Genomic DNA, 17,108 nt, shown 5'->3' with positions numbered 1-17,108 from the left:
GTACTCAGTTATTTTAAATTGTAATAATATTTCACAATATTACTGTTTTTTACTGTATTTTTAATTAAATAAATGTAGCCATGGTGAGCAGACAAAACTTTTTTTTAAAACATTAAAAATCTTAGTGGTTCCAAACTTTTGGACTGTACTGTATATATGAATGAGAGAGAGAGAGAGAGAGAGAGAGAGAGAGAATTAATTAAATTGCTAAAATAAAACACTACAACAGAGGTACATATCAGCTTAGATAGGCCTTTGAATATTGTTTTGGACAAAAGGGGGCCTTGGAGTCAAAAAGGTTGAAAACCACTGTACTAGAACATTCTGGTATAGGGTGACCACCATCAAACAAACCAAATGTGGGACGATTGCTAAGTTTGTGTGGGAAAATGTGGGACATGTTACATGATACCTTTCAGCTTATAAAAAAATACTTTGTTCTTTAGTCCCTTCCAGAAAACACCATAACATCATAATGTATGTCTTTATTTTACGTCATTAAAATTAAATATCACTGACCCTAAAGGCAGCAGGCATTATGCTGATAACTATTTTTGTATTAGGTGACCAGATTTCTGAAATGGAAACTGGGGACATTTCCTATTTGAGTGGTCAAATTTGTTATCTATTTAAAAAACAAGGACAATACATTTTTGAATGTTTTTTGTTTTTAATTGTTGTGGGTTCCTTTATAGGCTATTATGACATTAATAATTATTATTAGGATTTTTGCTCTGGTTTTAATTCAATTTACCAAAAAATACTTTTACACGATTAATAGTAACCACTGTAGAAGCAGTTCAAAACAATATGTCTGTTATAACATTAGTATGACTTTACAAAAGCACATTACATCACAAAAATAAAACAACATAAATAACGTTAGGCCTATAAGAAGATAAAAGCATTTAACAAATATGTTTTAATATTATTGAATTTAAAATTTTAACAAGCTGTTTTAGCTACTGTATACAGAAATAAAATATTTTTTACTATTATTTTGCATTTTAGACTAATTTTAAGCACAAAGTACGTCTATTATTTTATTTTATATTCATATCAGAGTGTAACGTTACCTTCACTACGGCGTTATGACGGAACTTGTGTTGACGTTTAAAATTGTGCAAAAAAATCTCGCACCCTGTGAGGCCCGGTTATGAAACATACAAACAGTATGAATAGTTAATACTAACCTTGAAACTGATAACGATGTTAATTTTGATATTTGACGATAATGCGCTTTGCTCTGGTCCAGATCCAGATTACGTTCCTCATGAACTAGAGGCGCGCGCGCGACCAAGTGTAGCTGCACAGCCCCCTCTGTTGGAGAACATGATCACTACACAATTTCTCCAGCAGGCTGCAGCTGTAGCCTACGCTCGTCGGTCTTTTTGCAATGTATATGCGGGTTGTTTTAAGCAATATGTAAAACGGGGACATTTCCGTGGACAGAACACCAAAAACCGGTCTGGTCACCCCATTTTTTAAACAGTTCTGACCAAGTCCAACTCCGCTCCACATTTGGATTGACAGCCGTCACAACCAATAGTGACCGTGTTTACCCCTTTCTTTTCAACCATTGGATAGGATTTTAAAAAAAGGCTGTTGGGATGTTACTTCTGTCGAAGCGCTGGTAGGTGAAAAACTACGCAGCAAAAAGAATAAATAAAATGCTTTCTTAAAAAGGCAAAAGAATGCATGCACGTTTTCTTAATATTATTATTAAAAACCAACAGACTGATGAAAATGCGGGACATTTTCTCAATATGTGGCGTGCGGGACATGGGGTCAAAATGCTGTGCGGTACAACGCAAAGCGGGACGGGTGGTGACCCTATTCTAGTATGACCCGTATGACCTGGATAACTACGAATCTTTAGATTTTTTTTCCACAGACATTTTAACCAGACATGTTTGGCTATAAAATTATATATATTTCAGAATTTTGCACTGAGCTGTAAAAACACAGTAAAAAACAAACAAACAAAAACAGACAAATAAAATCCAGCCCAATTAATACCTGCCTTACTGTCATGCAGGCCTAGTTGTTTCGTCTGTATCTACAGATGAGAGGCACGATTGAGAAAAGCGCACATCTCTGCTTCTGTATTACATCTCCCTCTGGTGGACAATACATTATAGCACACCTCAGATCAACGTAACGCTCACGTTCACCTGCCATTAACACCACACACAAATTCAAGTAATTTTTATTAAAGGATTACTTTATAAAATCTACAAGTTCATAAACATTATTAAACTTAAAATGTGCATACTTAATAATATGTCCAACGACTGCTCAAATTTGGTACTTTCCTGTGATTTTTAACATGTTATGTATATTATCATGAATTTACATTTGTCACCAGATTAAGCTTTAAAATGCATACTGCTTACATACTGTTAGTTCAAACAAAACCCAGTCAACAAGCAACAAAGAACCCTGCAAACAAATTACTGCTATGGCATATATTTACCTAGCAGCAGTGATGGCAATTTTACAACTGAACACTATTAAATGAGTCCTTATGTACTTATGAGTCTGTAAACAAACACCTCACAGTTACAGAGTTGCTAAACTAGTTGGATACTGCACATTGTGCTTGTGTCCTGAGTGTGTTAGGGAGCTCAGTCCAGTGACTGCAATTATCTGGACCAGATACAATCACAGTGTCTGATGTGTTGGATGTTGATGGTTGCCTCTGTGATGATGGATGTTGCCATGGTGATGTGGGTACGTGTGGAGACAGGGATGCTCAATTCCTTCATTCTGCAGCTCTTCCTGTTTATGGAGACCATGCAGCTTCTGCAACAGCTCAGCAATGAAGGCCTGACAACACACACACACACACACACACACACACACACACACACACACACACACACCCGAGAGTTTATCTTTAATCTAGCTGTACCCACTTATAGAAATTGTGCTTAAGCATGTAATGTTTGTATATTGTTATAAAATTTATGACAACCGGTGTTGGGTTTAATGCATTACTAAGTAATTAGTTACTGTAATTTAATTACTTTTCCCTTGAAAAGTAAAGGGATTACTCTTAATTTTATTCTTAATTTTCTTCTGATAAAATTGCATTAAATACTGTATAGACTATAGAACAATTCTATATAAAATAATAGTGGATTTAACATCAAAATTGAATGTCTAATGTTAAAATGTATGTTATAATGTAACCTTCTCCCTTTAAATACTTCAGTTCAAAAATAATTTATGCAATTTGATATTATTTATTTTAAAGAATTAAAAAAACAGTTTCATGTCTATCCTTTTATTGTTTAACTGGTTGAGGTTTATATGGGATATAGAAAGTAATTAGTAATTAGTCATGCAATACTTATTAATAGTATAATTATACTGTTGAGGATGTAATTAGTAGCTAGTAATTTATTACTTTTTAGAGCAATTTACCCAAGACTGAGGACAACTTACTGTAAAACTTTATAATACCTAAGATAAAGTGTTCCTATTATCTTAAAAAAAAAAAAAAAAAAAAAACAAAAAAAAAAAAAAATGGTTAGTGCCAAATACTGGTTATATAATAAAGTAGGTGGTAATGTTGTGTCATTATCTTGTAAGTCTGTTCCAAAATTAGAGGATGTTACAAAAAATTTAAATATGTAAAATATATGAACTGCAGACATTCTTGATTAATCTACAGATTGTTCAGCATAAACTATAAATAAAAGTATCAATATCTTCTGCAGACTGTATGTGTATGTGTACCAGACAGCAGATTCTATGTTTACTCAATTAAGTCTCCTAATCTTTAACAATCAAACTGAAAATGGTGAGAATTGTGCCCTGGTATGTCTCACATGGGAAAACTGATTAAGTTTTTCAGATGTCAGTGTTGTGTGTGTGGGTTTATTTGAGTAGTGTAGATAAGTGCCACGTTCCTCTCTACTGATTCTCACTTCAGCACTAGCTTGCCCAGAGACACACAATCTTCTGCACATACACGTACAGTAACAATCATGTACACACACTAATCAAAAGGCTGAAAGTGAACATTGTTAAAGAGCCCTGATAAAAGAATGGCTTTCACTAACAGAGAGCAATAGGGGCAAGGGGAAAGAGAGAGAGAGAACAAATCATTCATTCATTGTGAGAAACACGTGGAAGGGAGTGTCAGCCACTGCAGTGTCCCTCAGAGAGAGTGGGAGAGAGCGGGAAAGAGAGATGAAGAGGAAAAGTAACAAAGGATGAGAAAAAGAGTGAGGACCATAGAGGGGTAAAGAGGATGATTAGACAAAAAGATTAAAAAGAAACAAGAAAAATGTTAAACCTTTAGTCATTAAATATATATATTGTTGTGAAATAAAAAATCAAGTTCTGAAATGCTGTTAGACTTTTTACTTGTAATTGTTATTTTATTGAGCTTGGATGACACACAAATTATGCCTATTGATTGCGATATATACTATCATGACTTGTCATAGTTTAACATTTTCAGTTAATCAAAAATGTATTTAATTTTAAGTTCTGTTAATGTAAAATACATTCTGATGACGTGTAAAAGTGTTTCATTTTGTTTCTTTTAACTGGGCTGGGATTTATATTTCCCATCATGCTTTGCCCATGGCACTTGAAAGGGAGAGTAAATGCTAAAATTAAGTTTTATATGATGTTTTTTGCACAAGATTAATGGTAAGGGAGATTTAGCAGTAATTAGGGTTTTGTTATGCTAATTTTGAAGTGTTAATGTGTTAATGTGAGTTTTTGAATAGTTACCATCATGGTGACAAGCGGTGCTTGGTAAGATCATGTTACTTAGAAATGCAGTTTTATTGAGTCCAAAAAGCGTCTTCACCTTACTTAAAACATTATGTTGGATCAACTTAAATAGTTGCATTCATGTCGACAATTATTAAGTTCATGTTACTTAGAAATGTGTTTTTGTTGTGGCAAAAAAACGTCTTCACCTTACTTAAAACATTATGTTGGATCAACTCAAAATATTGCTTTGAATTAATGCAATTCTCCCAATTGGCTTAAGTTAAAAATTCTAGTGGAAAATGTTAACATGTTTTTTTTTTTTTGTTGAACCAATGTTTTATTTTTTAGAGTGCAGAAATATGATGACAAAGAGATGGATTAACAGATGGAAAGTACCTCAGTGCTGCTAGTGCAGGTTTGCAGAAGAACCTGTAACACAAATTAAAACAAATTTTCTAGTCATTTTTTTTAAATGATTAATGACAATTGTGTAACATGCACTTGTACACAACCAGTAGAGAATATAAAGCCTTGAATGGTTCTATATTGTAGGGCATACAGACAAATTAGTCTATATGTGATTGGTTCTCATTTCTGAGAAGAAGGGGTCCCTGCAAATACTCAGGACAAGGGACATGGTATAAAAGCTCTGGCATCCACTCACCATTTTCTAAAAATTAAAATTAAAATGGCAGGCTACTGCCCTCAAGGTCAATGGTCCTATCTTTTACATTTTCATGGGGGTTACAATCTTTAAAAATATTTTATTTTAAATGCATTTCTCCTTTTCTTTAGCTTGCTTTTTAATATAGTTGTCTAAAAAAAACTGGCATTGTATATTCTGACTATTGTTTATTTATATTATTTAAATTGCCTTTGTTCCTCTTTTCTAAATCACTTTTAAAAGCATCTGCTAAATGCATACATTTTAATATGGCAAGACATACAAGCACAGGATGTGGTGTGAGAGAGGAGGATTATGGGACCTGTAGTTTGTGTGTTCGCTCTTCATCACTTGGGAGATCCAACAAATCATCGATGTTCACTTCATCTGGCATGTCCTCCAACATAAACACAAAAAAAAACAAAAATTAGTAAGGGTGCTTAAAACATCAACTGTTTGAGAAATGTCAAAAAAAAAAAAAAAAACATAGCAGGTATGAGAATTTAAAAATTAAACACTGCAGAAAGTTGTACTATGAGAAGCTAAAAATATATAGGCCTAGCTATATAGATAACTACATTAAGTCCAATGTAAGACATGTAGCTCCAACAGTCACAGCCAATTGGACAATTACAGCACTGGACCTCATTTGTTTATTCCACTTCACACTATATCTTATTGTTTCTCCACCTTTCAGCGTCTTACAGTTTCAGTATCTCAGAATATCCTCAGTCTCATCATTCCATGATCTCAGTGGGAAACTTTTGTGTATACATGAGCTAAACAGCAAATCGAGATAACAGATCACATAACACAACTCCCAAGAGACATCTCTCTGTCGACTCATACTGTGGGACAACGTCTCACGAAACACACAGCTTATGCTTGAACTTCCTGCCTGTCGCTGCTACAGACTGTTTCTCAGGGGTGCCCATGTAAGGTAGCGATAAAACCAAGTGTTCCCCCCTGTATTTCAGGGGGAAAAAGCAGAACCTGCCCAATTTTCCTCCTCACCTTTTATGGGCAGACAACTTGTGTATCTAACATTATCAAACATCTAATAATGGTTTGTCAGATGTATTGTTTTGTCAGGCTATGGTTTATAAACTTGAGACTCACAGAACAATGTCTGCTCTCAGTCCATTCAAAGGTGAATAAGGAGATAATTGCATATAACCTGGCTTTATAACCTAATAAACCTGGCTTTATTTAAAGATAGAATATTATTGGATCTTCGACTTTTTTCCTCTTTTGTAAGTCGCTTGGGAAAAATGTGTCTAAATGCAAAAATGTAAATGTAAACATAACATTTTCATTTGGGAAAATGCAAATACAGACTTTTAAAAAAATGAATTTTGTTATCAACATACTCAAAATGAAAATATTTAAATGCAGAAGCAATCTTTCATTTACATAGAGTGGTGTAAAGTATTTCAGAATTGTAGTTACTCATACACATAGAAGTGTCTCATTCTTATTCTTTTGGTACTTCTGTCTACAGGCACTTTTTAAAATCAAAATACCAAACGATGGTCGATGCATTCATGCTTATGGACAAAATAGTTAGGCTAACAATAGAAATGTATTGCAAAAAAACAAAAAACAAAACAACAACAACAACAAAAAAAACATTTACAATTATTGTAAAGCATTTACAATAAGAAACATGAATTTATAGAAGTGCAAAGTAGGTGGATATGCTTTTTTTTTCAACCGGACAGAGTTTTGTGTAAACGTTTGTGGTCAACTTTTTAGAGAAGGAAATGTTACACATTCAGCAGGCAAACATTTCAAAATAACGTATGAAAGCAGCATGTACTGCGCTCCAGTTCATTTTTCCATCAAAGTCGACTCGTTTTTTCAGAACTTGATGAGATTCTAGCGTCAAAACTGCACTAGCTACACCTATGAGGAGGATGAGCGTGGACACTCACCTTTCCCTCGTATAGCTTTTCAAGCCCTTCCTCGATCCATTTCTCCACGTCTAGCCTTTTCTGAAGCTGTTTGCGATTGTATTTTACCGTGACGCGCGCTTGTCGCTTATGCACGTTCATCCCGTGCTCTCGAGCAGTTTCTAAATCCGGGGAATGACCGGTATGTATCTCCTCAGCCATGTTTACATATGCCTGTGCTTGTCTATAAGAATGAGCGCATGGAGGAGCGCGCGGACAGAAGAAGCTGAACGCCGAGTGACGCGCGCTTATCTTGATTGGAGGTACAACGTCAGACGCTCGTGGGTATATTAAATGTAGAAATAGAAAAATATATATATTATTTTATGAAAAGCCCAGAAGAAAAGTTGAAAAAAATAAAGACGCGCTATTACAGTTTTACTAACAATTTTTCAAACTATGGCCCCTTTTCTCTAAACTCTACACACAAAACGCTTACACACCTCTTGAAAAAGCAAACACTTCATTCAAAACTATTTTAACTCATTGTATAAACTACACACGGAATGTGAAAATTGTAAAACACTACCATGTCTTTTCTTGATCATTGTGCAGTGGAGAGAACATGAGTTTCTCATAGCACTCACACGTACATGTGCACAAACACTTTATAATATATATAGCCTACAGTATGTATGCACAATTGATGAACTTTACAGTTATTGAACTGAAGTGAATCAACATTGAACTGACTTGAGCTGAATAATGACACTATTGGCTTGTTGCTTTACAGCAGAATTTGAATGTGGTACTATTGTGAAGCTGCATTGAAACAATCTGTATTGTATAAAGCACAATAGCTGATGCATATTCTGTATATATTTACGAAATAAATGCAAGGGGGTAAAATAATTTATTTAATTTTTTAAGTGAACAAATTATGTATAGTGTTTTCACACATGATCATTGGGTGTAGGTAATTGGTAAAAGTATGTTGTTTGAATGGCATGTGTTTTCCAAAAGAAAACAAGAGCTCTTAGTTTTGAATGATGTGTCTAATGTAGAGAACTGTGTTTAGCATTTAGCAAAAAGTTTGTTTTACAATTGTAAACAACAATGTCAAGGCTATGTGCTTGCAGTTTTGCAGAATTAGTCTGAAGATTAGGCATATGAGTGCCTGAGTGGACCTCACCCAAATAGCAACATTGCGCCGGCCCTGTCACACGTAGTATGATGATCTGGGCCGCATGTGGCGTGGAATGATGGCACTTGGGCGGACCGCTCCTGGTTGCCAGTGTAACCCCCTCTTTCTGGTTCTTTCATTTGTGTCAGCCCTCCCGGAAAGGATCAGACGGAGACATAGGCTGAGCTCACTTGTTTACTGGAATAAACAAAATGGAAACACCATACAGACGTGTAATATAGTCAATCCGGTCACAAAACGTTCTCCTCAAAAGCTTATTGCGACTGATTTCCAGTTCAACAATCAATAAATCGTTTTTTCCAAATAATTAAGAGCTCAGTTTCTTTTCTTTTTTTTTTTTACATAAAACGTAACATTGAACAAACATTAGTGCACCATACCTGGAATAAACAAAATGGAAACACCATACAGACGTGTAATATAGTCAATCCGGTCACAAAACTGTTGAAAATAAATACACATGAGAGAAAAGACCCTTAAAGAGAAATAAAAACATTTATAACAACACGTTATTTTAATTTGACCAGAGAGAGGTTCTACACCTACCGTTCTCCTCAAAAGCTTATTGCGACTGAGGAGAAAATGGCCGACCTCCTGATAAATTACCCTAGTCACCTGCAGGTGTCCCTATATCCCTTCTTTTAGGTGTATTTAGTTTGTTCTGTTCAATTAATATTTTAGAATTATTATACAGGATAAACAAACATTTTGGCACAATTCATTACAATTTTCTTTTCCCCGTTACATTCTCCCCCACTGAATTTGCCAAAATGTGGTTAACTTAAAAACAAAACACAAACGAAACTTCTTGTCTTTTTTCTTCGAAAAACAGAGAAACAAACTAGAATTGCTATTCTTAGCATAATGCTTTTGATCAGTAATAACTGTTCATATAAAGAACTGACAGGGAAAAAGTGCTGCGCATATCACTCCTCCTTAATCATGACCCAAATGAAGTGCCTTTTACATTTCATCTCTGCAATTCCTACACACGCACACAGGTTGACACTATTCACCAAATTTAATACTTCAATACTTCAGACTAAGAACAGAAATAGACAATTTACCCAGAGTTTGCTTTCTATTTTGGAACAAAGTGTGTTGATTCATAGAAGAAATAAGGCGATTCACTGGTTTCAACAACCTGCCAAATTTTGACCTTTGACCCGGTAACTCAGTACATTCAACCGTACCATCAACATTAGGGTCAAAATTACATACATTACTGTCATCAAGACTTCCCTGACAGACTGGGTGGTCATCGGAAACACTTCCAGGGACCACATTTAGTGATGGAACATCAACAAATTTAGCTGAGTCATGAGTATTACCTGACCCAACCATCTGAGCATCATCGTCGGTCACAACTGGGCCTACACCATCAGGTACAGAATCATCAGAAGATACAGAACAGCCATCAGAAACGTCATCATCTACAGAAAATACACTTTCGTCATCTTTTTTTCCCCACAATGTCACTTAAAGGGAGGAAATTTACACACAAAAGAAGGTTTCTATGTACGACCTTTAACTGACCAGATAAAGGGTGTTTAATCTTGTAAATGTGGGTTTTTGGATCGTGATCAACCACAGAATACACCACATTTTACAACTTTTCTGAAAGTTTGCGCTGCCGCGTTCACTTTTATTGGCTAATAGGACCCTATCGCCAACTTCAATTTTCACACCCTTATTTTTTCGATTGTACATGTGGGCTTGATGAGACTGTTCTTTTGAAGTGTTAGACTCCGCAACAGCAAGAGCATCCTTCAAATCCTTACTCAGGGACTCCACGTACTTGGGAAGAGAGTTGTCTGAATCATTCCACAGTACACTTTTGAAAACAACATCAACTGGCAGTCTCGGAGTGCGTCCAAACATTAGATAGAAGGGAGGGTACCCCGTAGTTTCGTGCACCGTACAGTTGTACATGAATGTTAAAGTATGGAGCATCCGAGGCCAATCTTGCTTTGGTCGAGGTTCAAGGGCTCTGATCATGTTTCCTAATGTTCGATTAAATCTTTCTGTAATTCCGTTTCCCATAGGATGATACGGTGTCGTTTGTGACTTCTTAACACCGGAAAAATCAAGCAAGTGTCTAATAAGCTCACTACAGAAATTGGCCCCTTGATCGGAATGGATGCGTTCCGGGAAACCATAATAACAGAAGTAGTTATCCCAGAGCTTCCTTGCTACTGAGTTCGCTGACTGGTCTGGGCAGCGAAAGGCATGGGCCAGCTTGGTAAAATGGTCAGTGACCACTAAAACATCAACTGACTTATTCTGTGAATCTTCCGCCGTCCAGAAATCAATGCAGACTAATTCAAGTGGAGCAGAAGTCTTGACACTCTCCAATAGAGCTCGGCCCCTCGGGCTCAGGTGTTTATGCAAGCACACAACGACTACACACCTTCACATAGTCACGAACATCACGTTCAATGTCTGTCCAGTAGAAGCGTTGACGAGACAGTTGGAGAGTGCGATACTGGCCTTGGTGTCCGGCCTCATCGTGGCATCCTTTCAGCACGTCAGCTTTCAGGGAAGATGGTACCACATACTGGAATCTTTTGTGACGTGACAAGGGGTCTCGACACACGATAGAGGACACCATCGTTCAATAATAGCTTCTCCCACTGCTTCATGAGCTTCCGAACAGCAGTGGGGTCTCCCATGCGCTCACGTCTCGAAGGCCTGCGCTTTCGGTCAACATAGAACATCACCCTCTGCAAATGATCATCCTCAAGCTGTTTGTCTCTCAGTTCTTGGCGAGAGTAAGAAGGAAGGGCATCAAATCCAACGTCTGAGATCTGTTGGACAAATCCAGCCAGAGGAGTGGCCCATGTTCTTGTTCCTTCATCCCAAGAGAGGTGATTAGAGAAGACAGCAGCCACTTCATCACTCGAAAAGCTCCCAGGCGCGTCCGCATCCGATTTGACTGCCAAATGCTCACAAGCACTTGCTGGGACCTCTACACTGTTAAGCACTCGCTGACTGGCATTGGACAATCTGAAAACATCTTGGACAGCAGCGCAGGAATGATTATTTGACTCCGCCAACAGCTTGTCATAAGGTTCCCTTACTATGCGGTGACTGACACAACCGTTGACAAAAGGCTGCCTGCTCAAGGCATCAGCAATGGAGTTCTTCGGCCCTGGAACATATTTGATGTCAAACTCAAAGGCAGCGAGTTTCGCCACCCATCTTTGTTCACAGGCGTCAAGCCTTGGTTTTGTCAAGATGTGTGTCAAGGGGTTATTATCTGTCCAGGCTGTGAACTGATGTCCTTTTAGCCAGTGGCTAAATTTATCACATACAGCCCACTTGAGGGCGAGAAACTCAAGTCGGTGTGCTGGATATCTGGCTTGCGCTCTGACAGTGACTTACTCGCGAATGCAATGGGTCGAGCCCTGCTTTCCCCAGGACTCAGTTGCGAAAGCACGGCACCCAATCCCTCAGACGAAGCATCAGTGGCAAGAATAAAAGGTCTGGAAAAGTCAGGATGTGCAAGAACAACATTGGACAGGACAGCTTCCTTTAATGCCGATAAGGCCGCTTCACAAGCTGGAGACCAGTCTTCAGGAGTGAGTTTTCTGGACGCAGGAATCCCTTTTCGCCCAACACCTCTAGCTTTCCTAACTCCGCTAGTCAGAGCAAAAAGTGGTCGTGCGAGGGATGAACAATTCTCAATAAAGCGTTGGTACCACATAACGAGGCCAAGAAAGGACTGGATTTTCTTAACCGATGGGGTGAAACCATCTGGGCACATCAGATCCGAGGAAGTAATTTTAGTAATTGCTTCAACTTTTCCAGGGTCCGTAGACACACCTTCCTTCGTAATTAAATGGCCAAGGAATTTCACTGAGCGTCTTAAGAAGTGGCATTTCTTCGGTGATAATTTCAAATTGTGCTGTTTTAACATACCGAAAACCATCTCTAGCCTCTGCAGTGCAATTTCTTCATCAGGCGCAAAGACCATTAAATCATCCAGGTAGCACAACAATGACAAGAAATTCTGTTCACCAAAGATTTTAGTCATCATCCGCATGAAGCTTGCTGGTGAGTTACAGAGGCCTTGTGGAAGCCTATTATATTCGTGTAACCCCACTGGTGTTGTGAACGCTGTATACTTTCTGTCGTCCTCATGTAATGGAATATTATAAAATCCTGAGGTCAAATCCATAGTGCTAAAAAACGTATTGCCACCTAGGGCCGCCAGACAGTCTTCCTGGTGGGGTAGGGGGTGTGCATCCTTCACTGTCCGCGCATTAAGCCAGCGGAAATCTGTGCATATGCGAAGATTGCCGTCTTTTTTCCAGCACAGAACCAAAGGTGATGCGAATTCGCTGACTGACTTGCGGATTATTCCCCTCTCCTCCATCTCGTTCAAAGCAACACGCAATTTCTGGTATTGCGAAGGAGGAACTCGCCTGTATGGCAGGCGAAATGGCCTTTCGTCAAACAGACGGATCCTGTGAACAAAGTCCTTGACTTCACCGCAATCAAGAGAATGTCTGGAAAAGATAGACTCATACTCGAGCACTAGATCACACAGTTTTGTCTTCCAGAATTCAGAAACTTCACACTTTTCCAAATCAACAGTTTCCAATCCACACTTACGGAGCCTGTCGCACAGTGCATCAGACTTATTTGACTCAGTTACTGACTGTTGAATGCTTGAATGAAGTGGAAGCTCGGGCTTTGTTTCGCACACATCCTCCAGTGCAATACAGGGGTAAACGTCAGCCACTTTAGTGTTTCGCTCAGCGTTACTAGCTTATCGCTAGGATTGATTAGCTTAAGTGGAATCCAGCCATCGCCCCCAAAGCGGAGTGACAACACGACACACTAAAACATTCCTGGAGGCCGAACGGAGTCTAGATGGTTCCACCATAACGGTACTGCCCGGTTGGCTACAGGACTTAATGGGGAGTTTACCCCAGACAAGATGCTCTTGGCCAGGCGAAAGTTTAACTGTGTGTTGAAGCTTAACTGTACCAATGACATCAGGAATCGCTCCGCCCTTCCATCGACATACACCAGCCATCATAGACAGGAACTCGTCACTCTCTGGATTATGTCCGCTGGGAGTAGAGATGAGTTCCCAATATCTGTCAGAATTTTTTAATCTGTGGACAAGATGTTTGATGACGTTTGTCCCCAAAATGAGATCATCTCCTTGGCCTGGAACAACAAGACATGGGACAATAACATCACAGCCGTAAACGTCCAGCTTAAGCTCAAGCATGCACTTTGGAAATGTTCTCTTGCCACCACATCCAATTAAAATGACATCTGTATCTTTTTCATTAACAGCATCCAAAGCACCATGTTCTCTTAGTTTACTGACAACTGAATCATTTAATGTACAGGCCATGGAGCCGGTGTCTAACATTGCACTGACTGTGAGTGAATCATTAATACGAACAGGCGTGTAGAAAAGTGCATCTGAGCATTCAACGCGTTGTGTATTTTGAAAGACAACTTTCTGGGAGTCGGGACATACGTTCTTGAAAGAGCTGAATAAAGCTTCGAAATCTGTATCAACATTGAGGGAATTTTCAACATCACCCACACCCCCCCTCTCCAAATGTGGGTGCATTAGTTTTCCTGACTGTTAGGTGGTATTAATGCAGCGGCCGATTTTGGGAATCTTGCTGTGCAGTCACGTTTTGAGTGGCCAGCACCGTGACATCTAAAGCACAAATGATCAGATCTGCAGTGGTCAAATGTAGTGTGAGTTGTGTCACCACAAATCCTACAGTTCCTTGGTCCAGCTGTGTTCCTTCCACGCACTCTCCCAGAAGATACATACTCAGGTCTACTCTCCTCCTTTTTCTTCAAAACTTCGATCAGCTGAGCCAGCATGTCAGCCATCCGATTCAGACCAGACTGGTCCTTCACATCTAGTTTAGTCTCACCAGGTCCAGTGGTTCCCTGCTTAAGACACATTAATGTAGACTCAGAAACAACGTTAGAATTTCCACAGCTCTGCACAGTTGTGTGGGCATTTTGGCTGACTGGGTAGGCATTGGTGCAAGTTTTTAACTTAAGCTCACGTTGGAAGCTATCTAAAAGCTCCTGAACATCTTTCGCAGTCCAGCATTCTAACGGCCGTACTTTAAAAGTGCGCGCTAGATCAGGGTCTGGGCAATTTCTCACAAACATCATTGCAACTTCAGAATTCAAATTGTCCATTCTTCTGCCCTGCCCTCTGAGACACTCGTCAGCTATGTCTGCTGCTTTATTAAGGCGAATCCAGTAGTCAACAGGATTCTCACCGTGTCTAGGCACTGTACTGTAAAAGTCTGCGAGTGGCATGCTGGAGTAGGACACCTCACTGAAGTGTTGCTTAAGTATGCTGTATATAATCTCAGGGTGACTTGTGCAGTCAAGCGCAGGGTTGCTACGTAGGGCCACTTTTACAATGTCTTTGGCCCTGCCCATTAGACGACTAATGATCTCATCAGCCTGTTCAGTTACTTTGACATTTCTCTTTTGCAGGTAAACTTGCATCATATCAACCCACTCTTGAATGTCACATCTGCCTGAACCATCCCCCTAAACACTGGTGGATCTTTTTCATCTGATTTCAGAATGACATTCAACTGCGACAAATCAAGATTAGCACATTGAGAGCCTGTGCTGTTATCTCCCTTATTGGTTCTGGCAAATTCACCCCCTGACAAAAGTTTGGCTGTAACTGAATCGCCAATTTGTCGGCCCAATTCTCTAACTAAAGCACCAAGTTCACTGACATCTCGATCACTAGAACTTTCCGCATTACATGGCTTTGGAGTAGAAGTAAGAGGGAGAGTCTTGTGTACATCATGACCCACACAATTTCCCCCATTACCAGCATGAATGTCAGTCTTATAGCCAAATTCACTCAACCCTGGCTTGTTAACAGAAAACTGCATTGGGTATTTACCCCGTCCAATCCCAAGAAAAGAATTATCTGCACCACCCTCAGCCATTTTTTCAAATGAAAAATACTCAGAATGTTCTAGAACTAAACTCTAAATCAGATTAATCAAAACAAAACTGCCATTCAATTATTCTCACTTATCTGCAGTCCAACGTTTTTTTTCTTTTCCCTTTTGAAAGTTCCTCGGAAAAAAGTGTCTTTAACTGGAGAATCTGGCAACCGCAGTCCACTCAACGAATGAAGCACGTGACGTCCGCGCTGCTCTTTCCGCTACAGGCCTAGTCGTCCGTCGTTCCCCCGGAGATCGGCTTTGCGTTGATCGCAAACGGGAATCACGGCACCATTGTAACCCCTCTTTCTGGTTCTTTCATTTGTGTCAGCCCTCCCGGAAAGGATCAGACGGAGACATAGGCTGAGCTCACTTGTTTACTGGAATAAACAAAATGGAAACACCATACAGACGTGTAATATAGTCAATCCGGTCACAAAACGTTCTCCTCAAAAGCTTATTGCGACTGATTTCCAGTTCAACAATCAATAAATCGTTTTTTCCAAATAATTAAGAGCTCAGTTTCTTTTCTTTTTTTTTTTTACATAAAACGTAACATTGAACAAACATTAGTGCACCATACCTGGAATAAACAAAATGGAAACACCATACAGACGTGTAATATAGTCAATCCGGTCACAAAACTGTTGAAAATAAATACACATGAGAGAAAAGACCCTTAAAGAGAAATAAAAACATTTATAACAACACGTTATTTTAATTTGACCAGAGAGAGGTTCTACACCTACCGTTCTCCTCAAAAGCTTATTGCGACTGAGGAGAAAATGGCCGACCTCCTGATAAATTACCCTAGTCACCTGCAGGTGTCCCTATATCCCTTCTTTTAGGTGTATTTAGTTTGTTCTGTTCAATTAATATTTTAGAATTATTATACAGGATAAACAAACATTTTGGCACAATTCATTACAATTTTCTTTTCCCCGTTACACCAGGCCATAGCAATGCCACATGATCTCAATGACTGTCAGTTTTGTTTCATTACAATATTTCAGTGACGGTCGGTTTTGTTCCTTTACAAGATTTCAATGACAGTCGGTTTTGTTCCTTTATGAGATTTTAGTGATGGTGGGATTTGGTCGGTTACAAGAATTCAATGATTGGCAGTTTTGTCTCGTTATAAGATTTTAATAGATTTTAAATGGTCGTTTTTCAGTGTCAGTCGGTTTAATTTGGTTGCAAGATTTCAATGCCAGTTCATTTTCGTTACGAGATTTCAATGATGATCAGCTTTGTTCCATGAGATTTCAACGATTTCAACGGTTTTGTTCCTTTATGAGATTTTAGTGATGGTGGGATTTGTTCGGTTTCGAGAATTCAATGATTAGCAGTTTTGTCTCGTTATAAGATTTTAATAGATTTTAAATGGTCGTTTTTCAGTGTCAGTCGGTTTAATTTGGTTACAAGATTTTAATGCCAGTTCATTTTCGTTACGAGATTTCAATGATTATCAGCTTTGTTCCATGAGATTTCAACGACGGTCGGTTTTGTTTCATTACAAGATTTCAGTGACAGTCCATTTTGTTCTTTATGAGATTTAAATGACGGTCAGTTTTGTTCCTTTATGAGATTTCAATGACGGTCGATTTTGTTTCATTATGAGATCTTGTTTTGTTTCG

The 17,108-nt window shown here is 38.7% G+C and overlaps 1 protein-coding gene across 3 annotated transcripts; it reads right to left on the bottom strand.

Annotated features, from left to right (window-relative positions):
- Window positions 1-2,273: 2,273 nt before the first annotated feature.
- ppp1r14aa (protein phosphatase 1, regulatory (inhibitor) subunit 14Aa) lies at window positions 2,274-15,757 on the bottom strand. Of its 3 annotated transcripts, none has more exons than XM_067408061.1 (5): window positions 15,560-15,757; window positions 7,336-8,674; window positions 5,724-5,798; window positions 5,134-5,166; window positions 2,274-2,829 (listed from the first exon to the last, which is right to left on the bottom strand). In XM_067408061.1, exons 2-5 carry the CDS (start codon window positions 7,513-7,515, stop codon window positions 2,665-2,667), a joined length of 453 nt encoding a protein of 150 aa, XP_067264162.1. In that variant the 5' UTR covers window positions 7,516-8,674; window positions 15,560-15,757; the 3' UTR covers window positions 2,274-2,664. The 3 variants fall into 3 exon arrangements, with proteins under 3 accessions (XP_067264162.1, XP_067264160.1, XP_067264161.1); XM_067408059.1 differs by lacking the exon at window positions 15,560-15,757 and adding an exon at window positions 8,878-9,243; XM_067408060.1 differs by lacking the exon at window positions 15,560-15,757 and adding an exon at window positions 9,044-9,058.
- Between the last annotated feature and the right edge of the window lie 1,351 nt (window positions 15,758-17,108).

The sequence above is a fragment of the Chanodichthys erythropterus genome, chromosome 13 (assembly GCF_024489055.1).
Source record: "Chanodichthys erythropterus isolate Z2021 chromosome 13, ASM2448905v1, whole genome shotgun sequence".
NCBI lineage: Eukaryota > Metazoa > Chordata > Actinopteri > Cypriniformes > Xenocyprididae > Chanodichthys > Chanodichthys erythropterus.
Note: the sequence above shows the minus strand (reverse complement) of the source record. Positions and strands in the feature narration are given on the sequence as shown.

Coding starts and splice junctions, on each gene's coding strand:
- ppp1r14aa (XM_067408061.1), bottom strand. CDS start 7,515: ATGGCTGAGGAGATACATACCGGTCATTCCCCGGATTTAGAAACTGCT. Junction 5,167..5,723: donor AGCGAACACACAAACTACAG/GTCCCATAATCC, acceptor TTTGTGTTACAG/GTTCTTCTGCAAACCTGCAC. Junction 2,830..5,133: donor CCTGCACTAGCAGCACTGAG/GTACTTTCCATC, acceptor GTGTGTTGTCAG/GCCTTCATTGCTGAGCTGTT.